The sequence below is a fragment of the Ostrea edulis genome, chromosome 2, assembly GCF_947568905.1.
Source record: "Ostrea edulis chromosome 2, xbOstEdul1.1, whole genome shotgun sequence".
Taxonomy (NCBI): Eukaryota; Metazoa; Mollusca; class Bivalvia; order Ostreida; family Ostreidae; genus Ostrea; species Ostrea edulis.
The window spans coordinates 52,703,447-52,723,425 of record NC_079165.1 but is presented as its reverse complement, the minus strand read 5'-3'; the positions used below and the strand labels follow the sequence as shown (position 1 = coordinate 52,723,425).

Here is a 19,979-nt window from a genome sequence, read left to right as displayed (position 1 = left end):
AATTCGCAAATTTATGGTAAATCATGGTAACTTGTTTAGAAAAATGTTCTAAACGATAAAAGAAGCAATAATTTCTTCCACTCTCAGAGAAATAAATGACAAAATCTTTTGATATTTCTTGAATTACTTTATTGGGAGAACTTATTGTTTTTCCAAAAACCCTTAAAATTTGCGTCATTTTATTAATTTCACCTTATTAAAATTAATGATAGAAAATAGTACAAATGACTAAATAGGAGACATATTTTAAGCCCTATAAAATCTGTAAAATCCCCAGCTTCATAAAGTGGCGTCCCCCGTAATCGCAATTCCTGGATCCCCCCCCTTTCGGAAATCCTTGATCCGCCACTGTATCATATCTACATGAAGTGAAAATACAAAGCAAAATTGGCATATTAAAAACCTTCCAAAGTCTAATCTTACCTCGGCGATTTCAGCAAACTGCTTCTTTCACGGTGTCCTGAAATTAAGCCAACCGTATCCTGAAAAATCGAAAAGAAAAGAAAATATTCTTACTGCGCTGTAATAAAAAAACAAACAACCACCCCACCTGAAACACGCAACTCCCTGATCACTAGACCCAGCTCATCGGTAAACACGTGTTCACGTACAGAAGAAATTCCGCGGAACAGAAGAAACCCCGCGGAACGATACACACGTGGTGTTTTGAACTGGATCCGAAATGTTAGGAGAAGGTATGTTATTTCATCTTTTCATGAAAAAAAAAGTTTTGAAATAGGTCTAGGGCCTATACGAAAACTTACCACTTGCAGGAAAGGTTTAAATTGATATGTCACAGTCAGTGCCAATTAATATATGAACCAGTGAAGCGATTTAAAAAGTTCATTCAGTGTCAACAACCTGGCAAGTCCTGATTTTATTACATCACAGGAGTCGGCAATTTTATCAATAAAATAGAAATATACCACTGAGCTTCAGTGGTAGTATTCATGCCCATTTCTCATATATTTATATTTTATTGATAAAATTGCCGACTCCTGTGATTACTTGTATGTTAACGCCATGCAGTATTCAACAGACACAGAAAGGACGGGAATTTGAATGGTGTACAATATTCCTCTAGAGACGGTCCAGCCTTTACCAAAATATGATGAAATTCATGACCCCATGAAATACATTGTAGCAGAACTTTTCCTCGTGTAGCAGTGGAGGATCTAAACTTTTACTGTGTGTAGGGGGGGGGGGGGGAGGGGGTGTTGAGGTCCGAAGGGGGATTTTTTTTTTTTTTAAAGAAGAGGGGCATATTGCTTTGCACCTGTCGGTTGGTAGACCACATGTTGTCCGCTCAATATCTTGAGAACCATTCACTTGATCATAATGATATTTCATGTGTTGGTTGTGTAACAGGAAGGGAGAAAATGCAACGGACCAGACTGGGATTCGAACCCGGGCCCCCTGAATTCTCTATAGTCAGGTGCTCTACCAACTGAGCTAACTGGCCACCGGCAATCAAACCCGGCTGACCGCTACATTCCTCCCTCCTTAAATGTCTTCACACCTGAAGACATCAACCCAGGATCTTTATCCCCTGGCAGGCATTTTCACCTGTCAGTTCCAGGGGCTGGTCTACGGCACCAAATGTAACAGGAAGGGAGAAAATGCAACGGACCAGACCGAGATTCGAACCCGGGCCCCCTGAATTCTCTAGTCAGGTGCTCTACCAACTGAGCTAACTGGCCACCGGCGATCGAACCTGGCTGATCGCTACAGTTGGTTATGAGTAGAGGAGGACTCCTATTGTTTTTCAGGTGAAGGGTCAATCTACTCTAGACATGTCAGCTCAATATCTTGAGAACCCTTTGCTTGACAGACATCAAACTTGGTACACTGGTACATTCTAAAAAGTAGATGACCCCTATTGATTTTCAGGTCACATGGTCAAGGGTCAATGTACTGTCAGCTCAATGTCTAGAGAACCCTTTGCTTGACAAACATCACACTTGGTACACTGGACTACATCTTCAGGAGAAGATGACCCCTATTGATTTTGAGGTCACATGGTCAAGGGTGAAACTGGACATAGGAATATACTGTCAGCTCAATGTCTTGAGAACCCTTTGCTTGACAGACATCAAACTTAGTACACTGGTATATCTTCAGGAGAAGATGACATCTAATGATTTTGAGGTTACATGGTCAAAGGTCAAGGCTCAAACTGGACATAGGAATATACTGTCAGCTCAATATCTAGCGAACCCTTTGCTTGACAGACATCAAACTTGGTACACTGGTATATCTTCAGGAGAAGATGACCCCAATTGATTTTGAGGTTACATGGTCAAGGGTCAAACTGGACATATCAATATACTGTCCGCTCAATATCTTGAGAACCCTTTGCTTGACAGACATCAAACTTGGTACACTGCTACATCTTCAGGAGAAGATGATCCGTATTGATTTTGAGGTCACATGGTCAAGTGTAAAACTGGACATTGGAATATACTGTCAGCTCAATGTCTAGAGAACCCTTTGCTTGAAAGACATCAAACTTGGTATGAGAACCCTTTGCTTGAAAGACATCAAACTTGGTACACTGGTACATCTTCAGGAACATCTTCAGGAGAAGATGACCCCTCTTGATTTTGAGGTCACATGGTCAATGGTTGAACTGGACAAAGGAATATGTTGTCCTATATTTTAAGAATTATTTGCTGGATTGACACCAAACTTGGTACACTTCAAGTCTTCAGGAGAAGATGACCCCAATTGATTTTGAGGTTACATGGTCAAGGGTCAAACTGGACATTGGAATATACTCTCCGCTCAATATCTTGAGAACCCTTTGCTTGACAGACATCAAACTTGGTACACTGGTACATCTTCAGGAGAAGATGACCCCTCTTGATTTTGAGGTCACATGGTCAATGGTTGAACTGGACAAAGTAATATGTTCTCCTATATTTTAAGAATTATTTGCTTGATTGACACCAAACTTGGTACACTTCAAGTCTTCAGGAGAAGATGACCCCAATTGATTTTGAGGTTACATGGTCAAGGGTCAAACTGGACATTGGAATATACTCTCCGCTCAATATCTTGAGAACCCTTTGCTTGACAGACATCAAACTTGGTACACTGGTACATCTTCAGGAGAAGATGACCCCTATTGATTTGTGAGGTCACATGGTCAATGCACTCTTGACATAGGAAGATATTGTCTGTTCAATATTTTGAATTGATGATACTACTATCAATTAAATGATGAGTGTCTATAACCTTTTCAATTTTGCACCATGGGGGGCATATGTGTTTTACCAGCATCTCTTGTTTTATTATACCCCCCGCAAACGAAGTTTGGGGGGTATACTGGAATCACTTTGTCCGTAGACGCAATTTGTCCAAAGTTTATTTCTAATACCGCTGGACATATTTCATTCAAACTTTATGCACATCTTCTATATATTATGTAGTTGTGCATCTCCTATTTTCATTGAAATATTTTAACAGTTATAGAAGTTACGCACATTTTCTTTTCATTTTGGGGGTTGCACACTTTGTTCAGAGTTTAATTCTAATACCGTTGAACAGATTTGATTCAAACTTTATTCTCATCTTATATATATAATGTAGTTGTGCATCTTGTATTTTCATTGAAATATTTTAACAGTTATGGAAGTTACGGACATTTTCGGGTTTGGCATCCACATACTGTATCTGCAATCTTGTGACTTCTCGGTAAAACAAAGTGGCTCGTGTGTTGAATACTTATTTGTCAGATAGTATTTATAATCTCAACTATCCCTGGCAATGGGATTCATAGTAAACTGCCTTTATTGCAGCTACTTAGAGAGTTGTTATACCAGTGGAAAAGATTACAATAATACCAATACTTGAGCTAATGTTATTTATTTACTGACAAAATCAATGACAAAGTAAAGTTGGCATAACGTAATGATCTTTAACAAAGTGAATATAAACTAAAGACTAGAAGAGTTGACCAGGGATTTGCAATCATATAGCCTAAAATGTGCCAAATAGTATTCATTGTTTATATTAAGCATATTTTTAATATTTCATGTACTGCTGTACTGTAGAATATACACTTCTGCATTCACATTGATTGCCCTGTAGATAATGTGAAAATATCCAATGTGCTTGCATTAAATATTTCCCATCATCTTATATGCCCCGCGGGGGGTATTAGTCACATTAGGACAGTTCTAGTTTTAATAATATTAACAAAGTATATATGTTTAATTATTCTGGAAAACTGTGGACTGGAAAAATTTTCTGCGGACTTGGGGTTCCAAAATACCACTCATCCACTCGCATTGGCAACTATACTTTGCTTGTGGGCACCCCAAATTTCCATTCTCGTCACCCACTTGGCGACTGTAAATGTCCGATCAACATTTTTCTTTCCGATCGATCCGAGTCCTAATATAATCAAAGTTCAATTTCCGGTTGAGGTTTTACCAATTGGCGAGGCATTCCTGGGGTATCAGACCTTCCAGAACGTAAACCAGATTAAATTGAACAACGCAAGAGTTACTTCAAACGAAAAGAAAGCATCTATTTTTACCAAAGTGGAAAGAAGGGGAGAATATGGCTTGATGAGGGTGAAAAGGGGATGACATGAACATGTGCTGTGTGTACAAAACATGACACGAAAGATCCAATCGTTATGACAACTTGTCCGAGTTAAAAACTTGACAGCATTGTAAAGCTGAGAAATTTTGAAATAGCATAAAAAGTTTGAAGAAGCGTGTGTTTAAGTCAGACGCCGCAAAGATCATTAAGTCCATGAACTCTGATATTTTTGCGACTGGTTGACGAAATGTGAGTGGAATTAGAGAAAGAGAGAGAGAGGTGTTTGAATGAATTATGGAAATGGAAACAGATTTTGAATATTGATATTTTAATTTTTTAAATAAATTGCAATGTGACCTGATGTTTCTTTTTTCTTGTAAAAAAAACATATTCAATTTCATATGTGTGGGCTACTAAAATATCATGTGGGCTAAAATGATTTCTTATTCAGGGGCCCACTTGGCCCCTAAGGTATCCAGTCAAAGTTAGAACCCTGGGACTGGTTAAAAGTATACCCAAAATGGTAAGTTATTAGTCCCCTACCAACAAAGTCGAATGCGACTGAAGGTTTGCGCTCCGTCCATCTGTCTGTCCAGTTTTCCGCACTTTTTCCCCGTTCTTGCAGATATTTATTTTATATTTGGTACGTTGCTTTGCTATAACAGGTTACAGATCAAGTTGGAATTTCGTCTCGGTCCATTGATTTTTAGTCCCCTTAGTCGAAGTCGAAGGGGACTTTAGGTTTGCGCTCCATCCGTCTGTCTGTCCGCAGTCCAGTTTTTCGCACTTTTTTTCTCTGTTCTTGCAGATATTTATTTTATATTTGGTACATTGCTTTGCCATAAAAAGTTACAGGTCAAGTTCGAATTTGGTCCCGGTCCGTTCATTTTTATACACACACCCCACCCCCACCCCCACCCCCCGAATGAAGTTCTGGGGGGTATATAGGAATCACTCTGTCTGTCTGTCTGTCCGTCCGTCCATCTGTCTGTCTCCAGATTCGTGTCCAGGCCATAACTTCTTTGTTCTTTGACATAGGCATACCATATTTGGCACACAGGTGGATTACCATGAGACGATGTGTCATGTACCTTCATAACCTCCATATGACCTTGACCTCAAGGTCAAAATTAAAGGTCTTTACAATGGATTCATGTCCGGGCCATAACTTCTTTGTTCTTTGACATAGGCATACCATATTTGACACATGAGTGTATCACCATGAGACGATATGTCATGTACCTTCATGACCTCCATATGACCTTGACCTCAAGGTCAAAATTAAACGTTTTACAATGGATTCGTGTCAGGGCCATGACTTCTTTGTTCTTTGACATAGGCATGCCATATTTGACACATGAGTATATCACCATGAGATGATGTGTCAAGTACCTTCATGACCTCTATATGACCTTGAACTTTAACCTCAAGGTCAAAATTGATTATAGGGTTTTGACATAAGTCATACCATAAGACATGGGTGTATCACCATGAGACTATGTGTCATGTACATTCATGACCCCTTTATGACCTTGACCTTTGATCTCAAGGTCAAAATTATAGGTTTATGCCATGGATTTGTGTTCGGACTATATCTTCCATTTTCTTCTACAAAAGCATACCATATTTTTACACTCAGGAAAGAGGTAATTTATACCTATTAACAACACCCTTTGGGAGATTGGGGTAAGCGGGGGGGGGGGGGGGGGGGGGGGTATTCTTAGTGAGCATTGCACACAGTACATCTTGTTTACTTAGTTACGGTCCTTGGACTTAGAAAAATAGTGTGAATTATTGATTTTCCAGACTTTTTTTTGGTTGTACTTGCAGATATTCATTTGATATTTGGTACATTGCTTTGTCATAGCAAGTTACAGATCAAGGTTGAATTTCGTCTCAGTCCGTTGATTTTTCATTAAGTTATGGCCATGGACTTAGAAAAATAGCATTAATTATCAGTTTTCCAGACTTTTTTTGGTTTTGCTTGCAGATATTTATTTGATATTTGGTACTTTGCTTTGCCATAACAAGTTACAGATTAAGTTTGAATTTTGTCTTGGTCCGTTAATTTTTCATTAAGGACAAGGTACGTTTGGGGCCAAATTTGGCCCCGCTTCCAAATTAAATGATATTCCTCAACATTCTTTCATATGGTGTATACTTCCATAAAATGGTTATGATATCTTCGTAAAAAGCTTTACTTATGTATAATACATAATTATGTCAATACAGTATAGTTTACGATAACATTATGCCATTTTGACGTTACTTTATGCGACGTCATGAACAAGAAAGCTATGTCATGAACTCAATATGAAAATAATCCAATTTATGTCACCATATGCTCAAAGTTTTATTAAACAAATGTGCACTATGATTTTTATTTGAAAAGTTTTAATTGATTTTTTCCGAAAGTTTTCATCAATTGTAGATGATTCGATGCGGTGGATGCTGTGAATTGAAGGACGATTAGTGTAATTGCAATCTGATTAAAATACAGATCTCTCAAATAGCGCACAGCGCTGTGCGCTATTTGAGAGATCTGTATTTTAATCAGATTGGTGTAATTGTATCTAAGAATTGTAGAGCAACCCATATATATTCATTCAATTTTAACATTGTATTTACATTTGCGTTCCAATTTGCATTGTTATACCCCCCGCAACAAGTTGTGGGGGGGGGGGTATACTGGAATCGGGTTGTCCGTCTGTCCGTCCGTCTGTAGACGCAATGGTTTCCGGGCTCTAAAGCATTATCCTTTCCACCTACCGTCACCATATCATACATATGGACTACCCATGGGATGAAGATGTTCCCTATCGATTTTGGGGTCAAAAGGTCAAAGGTCACTCGCACTGGACATCGAAGTAGCATTATGGTTTCCGGGCTCTAAAGCGTTATCCCTTCCACCTACAGTCACCATATCATACATATGGACTACCCATGGGATGAAGATGTTCCCTATCGATTTTGGGGTCAAAAGGTCAAAGGTCAAGCACACTGGACATCGAAGTAGCAATATGGTTTCCGGGCTCTAAAGCATTATCCTTTCCACGTACAGTCACCATATCATACATATGGACTACCCATGGGATGAAGATGTTCCCTATCGATTTTGGGGTCAAAAGGTCAAAGGTCACGTGCACTGGACATCGAAGTAGCAATATGGTTCGGTTTGTCATGCCATTTGTTTTTTACACTCAGAAAAGAGGTAGTTTATACCTATTACCAACACCCTTTGGGAGATTGGGGTAAGCGGGGGGTATTCTTAGTGAGCATTGCTCACAGTACCTCTTGTTTTAATCTAAATTAAATGAATATCATATATGTACGTAGCGCGTGGTTACCTTAAGTTATTCTTGTGTGTATATGTACACTTTGTTCGTTTGGTTTTTTTTTCGAGCACACTAAATGTTTTCAGCGAAGGAACACACACTAACCAATGCTACATTGGATTATACATGTATTAAAAAGAACATGAAATTCATTTAGAATATATGTGAAAAGAAATATTATAAATCGAACTTGAAAAGTGTTTTTTTTAAATTCAACACATGACAATGGGACCGAATGTGAACCTTATAGGATTTGATAAGATTTACAAACAATGTGATAAGTTCTACACAAGAGTTGACACTGACACCATGAAAAACCTAACAAAAAATAATTTTGTCGGTATTGTATTCAATGTTTTAGCATATACACTTGCATCTATTAATTATACTCTTTATTTGAAAAAAAAATATTCAGGCTCCTGACAATTATCTTTATATAACAAATCTTTCAATGCATTAGTATTTACGCAGAGGAAAAAAGTTTTGAATCATAAATCATATTCATTGTCTCAAACCACGTCCGAAGTCCACATGGGAGAGGATCGTATATTTTTTACCCCCCCCCCCCCCCCCCCCCCCTTCTACCTTTTGATACATTGATACATGCCAATTTAGTCGGAGATATGAAAACAACCTTGGTTTCCCTGTCTAATAAATCATTCAACAATTCCTTTTCGGTCAGTTTCTAATGATGAATGAAGCAGAGACTGTCTATTAACAGTACCAAAGTCAATCACTATGACAGTGCATCAGCATATGCAAGGTGAAGATAACGAACAGTGATCAATCTCATAACTCCTACAAGCAATACAAAATAGATAGTTGGGCAAACACGGACCCCTGGACACACCAGAGGTGGGATCAGGTGCCTAGGAGGAGTAAGCATCCCCTGTTGACCGGTCACACCCGCCATGAGCCCCATATCCTGATCAGGTAAACGGAGTTATCCACAGTCAAAATCAGTGTGCCAAGAATGCCGTCAGTCAAAGATATTTATATTTTTCAGCAATTGTCAAAATAATGAAAGGTGTAAGATCTAATCAGTTTTTGACACTAAGTTTTTTCACTATACTAGTGATAAAGACTACTAGAATCTATAATTTACTAGTCCTGCTGATTTGTGACTAGTCCGGCTGCTGAAAGTAAACGGCCGAGTCACGTTGCGATGAGGGGAAGAGTGCGGGAGGGGCTTGTCCCCTCTTAAAGAGAGTGGGGGTCCGGGGAAAAAATTCAAAATCAAAATGCAAATTGTTCATTTGAGACAAATAAATGAAAATTTTATGACCAAATCTAGCCTCTTTTTCCTGATTCTCTCATCAAACCATCATATTTATGCTTGAATATCATGAACAATATGTCGATGTGTAGCATAGTACTGTATTTTGTCAAATATGATCTGCACTTTTTTTCAAGGATTTTTGGTGTGAGAAAGTGGTGCGCATTGTTTACCAAATAGTTTTTTTTTTTCAGGTGAAACTCGGCGGTTAAGTAATGTTTTACTCGGAGACATATCGTATGCTTGTTCACGTTGTTCACCTAATCGGTCTCAAGAAAATTACTACAGAACGTAAAATTGTAGAAAATATTATACTTAACAATATGTAAATAATTAAATTATTATAAAACAGCCAATTAAGTTTCATTCGATCTTACATTCATAATAGATATTCATCGTGCAAAAGTGCCACGATATCATCAGACCGTGACCATGACCGGCACATGATTTTCGAAGCCATCGTTGTGTACAAGGAGTTCGTCACTTGATTTTGTCAGACACCTATTCAGGGTACTTTCTGCATGCTGCACGATTTCCATGGATCTGGGAATATGCGATTTTCTTTTGTAGCAAATGACACACGACTGACGTACTTCATCTATCTAAATGCAGCGACATTTCGGAGAGTTATGTTTGAATTCTTCATTTCACTAAAGTCTCCAAATAATGGTAGTGTACGATTACAACACATTGAACAATTGTTCAATACTTTTACATTATTTCTATAACGTCGGCTATTTGAAGTTTAAACAAAGAAAATATCGAGTGCTCAAACTTTAATGCTACAAAATATCATGCTTTGCTAAAATTAATATATTATTACCGCGCTGTATCCAAATTCCTGTGCTTTGTTGAGAACTTACATTATTTCCACATTTCTAGTGAAATTGAAATTGAAAAAAGCCAAGAATACTGATTGGTTAGAATGTTTACATTAATCACCGGTAATTATGTAGATTGGGAAAAGGATATCAAACAATCGTTCCAGTTTTATACAAATGATAATATTGTGCTTTGGTTTAGTCCTCATTACTTTGCGCACAAATTACATGCAACTTTAATTCCAGAGGGGAGGGGGTGTCCGGACCTCCACTCTAGATCCGCGCATGATTCGGATATAGTCATTAAGCAGTGTTTTGTGCACATGCCACTAAATGCTAAGCGACTGACGGTGAGTGGGATGGTTAAAGTGTAAATGCAGGAAAAGAAAGTTCTCCTTATGTGTGAAAATCGTGTTCTAATACTTCAACACCAGTTCCATGATTTAATGATGAAAATAGTAACCAATGACTAGCTATAATGTATTTTTAAATAAGACTATGTCACAGAACACGTGCGTCAGTTATCGACAAATGTAAGGCGATTCCATAAACAAATAATTATTACAGCGAAGTAGCAACAGGGGAATTTGGCCCACACATTCTTTTGTTTTGAGAATGTAGTTTTTCCATATTAATTTTACATGCGAATTTTGATTTACCTCCCTCCCCCCCCCCCCCCCCCCCCCCCCCCCCCCCTTTATGGTAGTACTGAATGCTTGCGAAAAATTAAGCATGAAACGATTAGAGTTGTAGATCTGTTGACATTGATTGCAAATGCAGTCAGAGTCGTTCGTTTCTACTAAAAATGTTTTCTTAAGAAATGTTTTTTATCTATTTTTTACGGGTTTTGTCCTCTTGGAACACACAATACAAGCGTATACTTTATCTTTTAGCTTACAAATGAGTAATAATTTAGATACATGTATCTAGATACTACATCGTTCATCTATCAACTACCAACATTCACTCTTATAGCAGGGTAGATGCGAATATTTCATTACCATATATATCATGGAGTAACCTCTCCTAAATGAGTTCGACAACTTTATAATGTAAACGACAGATCGGTGAAGTTGGAATTGTTTTGATAGGAAACATGCATGTCATAAAACTACAGGTACTGCAGCATGTAAATAATGAACAATATATTGTAATGAATTGATTTTCAAGTGTATATATCTAAAGCCTGTATGTTTGACTTGCTACTAATTCAATTTTTACGGGGGAAATATAACCGAATTTTGCATTCGAACTCCCGCACTATTATGCTCTGGTATAAATGTACCGATTAAGCTACCGCGCTTTCATTTTCGATATTATGAAACTTTTTATTTTATAAACAAATGTGTTACATTAATTGCGTTGATATCATTGTGTATCTATATCAAACATAAAACGAGTAAAATTGGAATCGAAAATATCTGTGTCAAAGATTCCATTTCTCTGATCACACACTATCTTCTTCAATGCAGACTACGTAGAGTCTTATAAAATTTATTATGCTGTACATATGCATATTATTTATTCATTAAACTTGTAAATATGAACACCATCAACGTTGAAATTTGTATAACAGATGAACGCGGGAAATGGTTAAACGTTAAATTTAATAGTCTGCTCATTTACCAACCAAGTCGAAATTTTGCTCATTACTGACTTTCAACATGATTAATTTGTACACAAAACATCTTTGTGGTTGTTGCATGTGCTCTATCTTAAAAATGCTTTCAAAGGCATAAAAAACGGCTAATTTCGACGATTTCGGTAAATCATGTCAATCGGAGATAAGGAAAATGACGTCACTGTGAGAACATATTACGTCACTAATTTCCACATGTATCATCGGGGCCAATGCCCTAGTGCATAATCATAATGATTAAACCAAGTGAAACCACATTTTAAATTTATCCTAATTTTGTGGCGAAATTTGGGCCTTAATGTACTTTGCTCTTTATGGCCCTTGCACTTAGAAAAATAGCATTAATTATCAGTTTTCCAGACTTTTTTTGGTTGTGCTTGCAGATATTTATTGGATATTTGGTACATTGCTTTGCCATAACAAATTACAGATCAAGTTTCAATTTCGTCTTGGTCTGTTGATTTTCCATTAAGTTATGGCCCTTGGACTCAGAAAATTAGCATTAATTGTTAGTTTACATCCAAGTTTTTTATCTCTGTAGATAAGAGTACTACACTAATTAAAACTTCTAGCATAGTAATACAACAATATAGCTAAGTTATTTATGATCACCTACATGTAACAGTTTATTGACTTGGTTAAGGACCTAAACCTAATTATAGATTTCTCTTCTTCTTTTTTTTCCTGATCTAGTCTCTACTCGAATAGTAGTTGATTTCCTCTCCTGGTTCCCTAATTTTCCCCTTTTACCATAACCTACATAATGAACTTTGAATAATGTTGTGGTACAGTAATTTTTGCAACTGGTAGGGGACTGTATTGCCATGCAATACTCTCAGAATGCTTGTTCACTTACTTATGGCCCTTGGACTTAGAAAAATAGCATGAATTATCAGTTTTCCAGACTTTTCAGCTCACCTGAGCTGAAAGCTCATTGAAGTGAGCTTTTCAGATTGCCTATTGTCCATCTGTAAACTTTTTACATTTTCGACTTCTTCTCCTGAACCACTGGGCCAATTTCAACCAAACTTCGCCAAAAGCATCCTTGGGTAAGGGTTTTCAAGTTTGTTCAAATGAAGAGCCCTTTCAAAGGGGAGATAATAACAAAAATAGGGTGGGGTCATTTAAAAATCTTCTCAAGAACCACTGGGCCAGAAAAGCTGAAATTTATGTGAAAGCTTCCTGACATAGTGCAGATTCAAGTTTGTTCAAATCATGGCCCTGACTGGGGTTGGATGGGGCCACAATAAGGGATCAAAGTTTTACATACAAATATATAAGGAAAATCTTCTACTCAAGAACCACTGAGCCACAAAAGCTGATATTTACATGAAAGCTTTCTGACATATTTCAAATTTAAGTTTGTTAAAATGATTGGGGGGGGGGGGGGGGGGGGGGGGCACAAAGTTTTCATTTAGGGAAAATATTCTTCTCAAAAACTACTGGGCCAGGAAAGTGGCAATTTACATGAAAGTTTCCTGACATAATGCAGATTCAAGTTTGTTAAAGTCATGGCCCCCGGGGGTAGGATGGGGCCACAAGGGGGGGGGGGGGATCAAATTTTGACGTAAAGGGAAAATCTTTAAAAATCTTCTCAAATACTACTGGGCCAGGAAAGTTGAAATTTACATGAAAGCTTCCTGACATAATGCAGATTCAAGTTTGTTCAAATCATGGCCCCCGGGGGTAAGATGAGGCGACAATAGGGGATCAATTTTTACATACAAATACATAGGAAAAATCATTGAGAATCCTCTGAAAAATCACTGGGCCAGAAAAGTTTACATTCACATGAAAGCTTCCTGACATAGTCCAGATTCAATTTTGAAAAAATCATGGCCCCCGGTAGTAGGTTGGGGTCACAATAGTGATCAAATTTTTACATGCGAATATATAGGGAAAATCTTTAAATATGAGCCAAGGTGACTCATGAGCGATGTGGCCCATGGACCTCTTGGGTTTTTTTTTTGTGCTTTCAGATATTATTAAATCAACGGAGCCAAAGGGTCAAGTGAGCTTTTCTGATCAAATTTTGTCCATTGTCTGTCGGCGTCGTAAACTCTTCCATTTTTGACTTTTTCTCAAGAACCGCTGGGCCAATATCAACCAAACTTGCCACGAAGCATCCTTGGGTGAAGCGCTTTCAAGTTTGTTCAAATGAAGGGCCATGTCCCTTTCAGAGGGGAGATAAACACAAAAATAGGATGGGGTCATTTAAAAATCTTCTTCTCAAGAACCACTGGGCCAGAAAAGCTGAAATTTACATGAAAACTTCTTGACATAGTGCAGATTCTAGTTTGTTCAAATCATGGCCCCCAGGGGTTGGATGTGGCCACAATAGGGGATCAGAGTTCTACATACAAACATATAGGAAAAATCTTTAAAAATCTTCTTCTCAAGAACCATTGGGCCAGAAAAGCTGAAATTTTCATGAAAGCTTCCTGACATAGTGCAGATTTAAGTTTGTTCAAATCATGGTCCCCGGGGTTAGCAGGGCTGTCGCAGCATATTTTGGTACAGGGACCGGGACCCTTGAGATTGGGAAAATTAGCGTCATTTTGAACAAAATTGGGAAACTTACAGAATGCATAGAATTTTCCCTCACATCATGTTAATTAAGACAATAAGTAACTCAAGTAAATAAGTGACACAACGATGAGCTAAGAGACTGCTGTCGAAACATCGTATCGATGCGCTTGCATTTCGATTTTGATTTCTGATCAATTTTTTTCCTGTAATACTTCGCATTGTGCGACATTTTATTTTCATCAGTTCATACGCGATTTCGTACTGGTCACGTTTTCCTTGCGTGAACACAAAACACACTGTAGCATGTACATAATGTAATACAGTGGAACCCCGTTATTACGTTTTCCATTTTGTCACGATAAAATAACGTAATAACGGGGGCAACGTAATAAACGTTCCCAGTGAAATCCATTAAAAATATCATTTGGAAATTGTATACCGTCCGTTGGTACTCCGTGAAGGGGTGTGTGAATATATGTTTACTGTTTCTTTGTTTAAAAGACTATGATACTTTGTTTTATTTACATCTTATCTTTAATGTCCGTAATTCTTCATGTTCTTATCCCTTTTCTTTATTTCTGGTGTAGGATTCATAAGGATGTTTTGATAAACGTTGCTTTTCTGCATTCGTTTGGACCGCCATTTTGTTCAACTTTAAAACAATGCGTTCATGTAAATTTCTCTCAATAACTCGTTCCGGTTCGTATTCAACATTCGTATTAAAAAAAATAACAAAACATCGTTTTTATTAAGTTCGCGAATTACACAATACACAACGCAATAAAAAAAAATTCCACCTAAATTCTTAAAAATTAAATTAATGGTTTAGAACATATTCAGGCCAATACCTATTTTTCAGTCAAAACTCAGCGTAATGTTTTATATTAGCTCTGATAAACGAATTCTCCTAGTACAATTTGCTGTATCATCAGGACCGCTCAAACGCTTCAAATAAAACGCAGAGAAGATAAACACGATACGCCGAAAAGATAAACACGATTTTGAGTTTTGGTTTGTTTGTTTTGTTTTTTTTATTTGTTTTTTTTTTCCCGAGTTTGAGGGTTGGTCGAGTTGGGAATTTTTGACTTATAAATTGGGAAAAAAGGGCACTTTCTTGGATTGGGAATGGGGCCGAATATCGGACCCAATTCAGGTAGATTGACGGCCCTGGGTAGGATGGGGCCAAAATAGGGGATCAAAGTTTTACATACAAATATGTAAGGAAAATCTTTAAAAATCTTCTCAAGAACCACTGAGCTAGAAAAGCTGATATTTACATGAAAGCTCTGACGTATTTCAGATTTTAGTTTGTTCAAATCATGGCCCCCAGGGGTAGGATGGGGTCACAAGGGGGAATCAAAGTTTTGCATAGAAATATATAGGGAAAATCTTTATATATGAGCCAAGGTGACTCAGGTGATCGATGTGGCCCTTGGGCCTCTTACTCATTAAGTTATGACCCTTGGACTTAAAAAATAGCATGAATTATCAGTTTTCCGAGATGTAGAGCAGGAAGGCCTCTACCAAAATTGTAAATTTGATGATCCCCAGGGTAGGGGTTCTTACCCCAGGGCAGGGCCAAACTTACTATATAGTGTTTATGTGTGAAACACTTAAATAACATCTTCTTTAGTGTGATTGATACAAAATTAAAACTAAATGGATATTTAGAAAGAGCTGATGATCCCCTGGGTAAGGGTTCTGACCCCAGGGTGGGGCCAAACTTAGTAAATAGTATTTATGTGTAATTTTGCTGATACTGTATAATACTGTATAAAATCTAAAAGCATACTTAGGAATAGCAGAAAAGGATGTACAAAAAAGAAGCGTGTTCGAATGTATTTCCGTAATGATACGCAGGGTGGTCATAGGACGACCAATCAGATAGAGTTATGGAGATATCAAGGTAGAGTAGGTTACGGGGGAAGTAAATTATTTGACATGGTCATAATGCGTATAGAATTTTAGAGATCAATATTTCATTTGAATCTTTTTGTTCCAGAGTTAATATTGAACAGACGATCAGAGAGAAACTTTCATCAGCCGGACTGGATCCCGATAGAGGCTAACTTTTCGGGCAGCCGAGCATTTAATTAATAAACAAAACTTTCATAAGCCAGGGTTTTGACTCTAGGATGGGTTCAAATTAGTCATATCTAATGTTTTATTATTTTTAATGTTAATAATCCTATTATATTATTTAACGCCTTTCATCAGTGTATGCACTTTTGAGGGCAATGAAGTTTTAAGAACACATCTTGTTTTATACTGTTGCTGAACATTAGAATTTAGCTTAGATATTCAGAACAGGAATTGTTTTTCTAGATTTCATAGCCCTTCAGTGGGAGTAGTGATACTTTTACATTAGTACTCAGGTGACCGATGAGGCCTGTAGGCCTTTTGTTTTTGTTTTTTGAAATCCAGGGGGGAGGGGGGATGAGTTAGCGGATCCGTAAAACGGAAAATTAAATTTCTGTGGCCTTAGATTGATATTTTCTTTGAAAAGACAAATATTTATTTTCACGACAAAATGTCACAAATTTAGAGCTTTGAAAAAGGTCGTCATACACAAAATCTCCCATGGAGATTTTTAAATGTTGGCATGTATAGTTAAATATCAATATCTGCCCAAAGACAGGTGCACACTTCCAGCATGTGTCACAACTGTGCAAGTTAAATTATGTGAAATTGAAAACTGTAGCAGTTACAGATTGCACAAACTAGTCGAGTAGGTACTACCGTAAGTGTTTTGGAATGACATGTAGATGAATTGGAGTCGTCCCTCTAGACCGGTACTCAATTGCTATTTGACTTTATTAGATTTTAAGCTGGGACCAGTGGTAATTGAAGGCAAGACAAAAGTTGTGTACCAGTTGGCAGGTGATCCGGAACTGGTGCTGCTGCAGTCCAAAGACCGTATCACGGCGGGAGATGGAGATAGGTCACATGACATGAAAGGGAAGGCAGCAATTTCCACAGACACTACAACCACCATTTTTGAGTTACTAAATGCTGCAGGTACTGTAAAGAATTCATATCTAAGACTGTATGCATGTATCCAATTATGCTACAAACTCAGTTCTAGTTTTTCATGTTGTCCAGTTTTTGTGAGGTAGCATAAAGATTGGAGTTGAAGTTGAGTGAGAGTACCGAAATGATACCAATGTTAGTATTTGTTAGAGAATAACCTCTGAGGTCCTGGAAGGGTTATTACTCCTCCACCGGTGAAACTGAAGGAGACTAGGTTTCTTCTTCATCTGTCTGGTCTTCTGTCTGTCAGTCAGTCTATCCCACTTGGTTTTCCACACTTTTTAGCTTTGTCCAGTACCCATCCATCCATGAACTTAACATTTTCAATGTCCTCTCCAGAACCACAGGGCTAATTTTCAATCAAAGGATCATATGGAAGAACAAAAGTAAAGCCCACAGGGGTTTTAAATCTTATGCATGATGTATAAATTAAAAGTCGAAACTGGTTCTGGATTTGATTGAACATTTTAAAGGCCATCTAAATTTATTTATGTGTTTATCATATAGATGTTCCTACAGGAATGAAACAAAACAACAAATGAATATTTATGTGTGAATATCTTTATAAAATAACTTTGTTGGAGATTGCCTTAACTTCAAAAATAATAAGCTTTAATAAAATTTTACCAAAATATGATTTGTAATTAGTTTACACCATAATGTAAGGTAATACCACTAAACAATGCCTCCCTAATGTAAGGTAATACCGCTAAATGTAGGTTATTCCGCTAAACAATGCCTCCCTAATGTAGGGTAATACCGCTAAACAATGCCTCCCTAATGTAGGGTAATACCGCTAAACAATGCCTCCCTAATGTAGGGTAATACCACTAAACATTGCCTCCCTAATGTAGGGTAATACCGCTAAACAATGCCTCCCTAATGTAGGGTAATACCACTAAACAATGCCTCCCTAATGTAGGTAATACCACTAAACATTGCCTCCCTAATGTAGGGTAATACCACTAAACAATGCCTCCCTAATGTAGGGTAATACCACTAAACAATGCCAAGGTTTGACACTAAGACACGTCCGACCAACCGAGTCTACTAAATAATAGGTCTGCTCGGGTAAAATGACAATTTACTAGTCCGACTGGTCGTGTTGGAAATAAAAACCAATAAACTTTAGTTTAAAACCATAAGATATCTTATTCTTAACTGAAAAATAACTTTAAAGAGTTGAACCGTGTGATGACATAATCTTTATTTTTAGTTGTAATAAATAAGTGGCAGTCAGAAGTGATTTTTTTACGACATCTACTCGATGTTAATGTGTGTAAAGTTATGTTTCGGATGAATAGATATAAATTGAATTCATTTTCATTAAAAAAAATAATTTGCATTAAATATAAGAAAGTGTTTATGAAATTAATAAATTACGTCGTAAACAGCCATTTCTCGGTGTTGACATGTGTGCAGGAATGTCTCCATCTATATTCAAATACGACTTCTCGCGATCTCGTCCTCAAGGAAAGATGTCCCAAGAGGGGAAAAAAGGAAAAGGTTGGGAAGAAACAAAACAGGGCTTATAAAATAGAATTTTTAAAAAACAGTTTAGGTCATCATAATTATTCTATTTAATTAAAGAATTTCTGTGCCATATAGAATTTAAAGAAACGGAAAATATGTTTGAAAAATAATGCATCAAATTGAATGAGGAGACTAAAGATTTTTTTGAGGCAATGAAATACGTTTTAGTTCAAACTTGTTTATCATTTGAACCAAGTACATGAATTTAAATATGGAGAAACTATCATTTTTTTTCTGAAAAATTGGTCAGGGCTATTCCAGCAAAAAAAATATGGGGGGGAGGGAAGGCACTTTATTTTTAAGACAGCCACCCATACAATTAAATTTTCCTCTGCTACCCCCACCCATACAATTAGATTCTCCCCTGCCACCACCACCCATACAATTCAATACTTTTCATTTAACGTAACAAATGGATCAACCATATGATATTTTAGAACTTAATTCTAGTTTATATTTTAAAAAATGCATAAAAATATAAACAATAAAATGTCTTCCTTTGTTGTTTTATCGGGAGGTGAAGGTAGCAATCATTCCAGAAAAAAATTACATATTTTGGTTTCCAATGCAATTTTGGTAGGGAGAAAAAAGGATGATCTCGGCATATAAAATGAAAGAAAAAATGCAATTAATATTTTATACTCTGGAAACATGCGAGTTGTAGAAACCTAGCTCTGTTTGCTTATTATAAACAAACAGTTTCACTAGACTAATGATGTGGGATATTGTCATATCATTTCCGGACTAAATGTGCATGTCCTTTTTACTCATGTCATGATCTGGGTGCTTGTTAATTTGTTGAAATAACAATAAGTTGTTTTTTTGTAAATGATATAAAACTAAATAAAATATGAATATATTATACCACTTTAAATTTGAATTCACATATATTGTTACTCTCTTTATTGCTTTTAAAAGGCATGTGTCTTATACATCAGTTACAATATGTATACATAAAATGGCATTGTATAGCGGTGTACCAATTCAAGCAAGCAACCAACGGAGAAGAACTTTTCAACGAGTTAGGTTTAAGTGCAAGACATAGACATTTCCCTAAATTACAAAGTGTATGCATATAGATTGTGACTTTTTCCCTTTGACTTTTCCCCCTAAAATCTCTCGTACAGGAAAGTCGCGAATATTCCATTTAAAATTTCAGTCCCAAGCATAATATTTACTTGATTTATATCGCAATCAGGCAAATTTTCCACTCTGTTAAACGTAATTGTATACCAGGTGGGAGATTTCATATCCGAATTACCCCG

At 37.0% G+C, this 19,979-nt stretch overlaps 2 protein-coding genes and 1 non-coding gene across 6 annotated transcripts in view; 1 reads left to right on the top strand and 2 right to left on the bottom strand.

Moving 5' to 3' along the window:
* Positions 1–630, bottom strand: part of LOC125682090 (amidophosphoribosyltransferase-like) — a 119,201-nt gene extending 118,571 nt beyond the window's left edge. The window contains exons 1-2 of one of the 4 annotated variants that reach the window (XM_048922491.2): positions 551–630; positions 424–460 (exon numbers count right to left, since the gene is read on the bottom strand). The gene's annotated coding sequence lies outside the window, so the exon portion shown is untranslated. Of the gene's footprint in view, positions 1–423 lie in introns of all 4 variants that reach the window. The other 3 variants (XM_056154425.1, XM_048922492.2, XM_048922489.2) reach the window with 3 other exon arrangements.
* LOC125682095 (multifunctional protein ADE2) overlaps positions 557–19,979 on the top strand; it is a 62,892-nt gene continuing 43,469 nt past the window's right edge. Inside the window, exons 1-2 of the mRNA XM_048922508.2 lie at positions 557–695; positions 16,972–17,169. Coding sequence (XP_048778465.1) covers positions 683–695; positions 16,972–17,169 — 211 coding nt within the window. The 5' untranslated portion in view covers positions 557–682. The remainder of the gene's footprint in view (positions 696–16,971; positions 17,170–19,979) is intronic.
* Positions 1,387–1,462, bottom strand: Trnay-aua (transfer RNA tyrosine (anticodon AUA)). The gene is given in 2 exon segments: positions 1,387–1,421; positions 1,426–1,462. It is a non-coding gene; the product is annotated as a tRNA-Tyr (tRNA).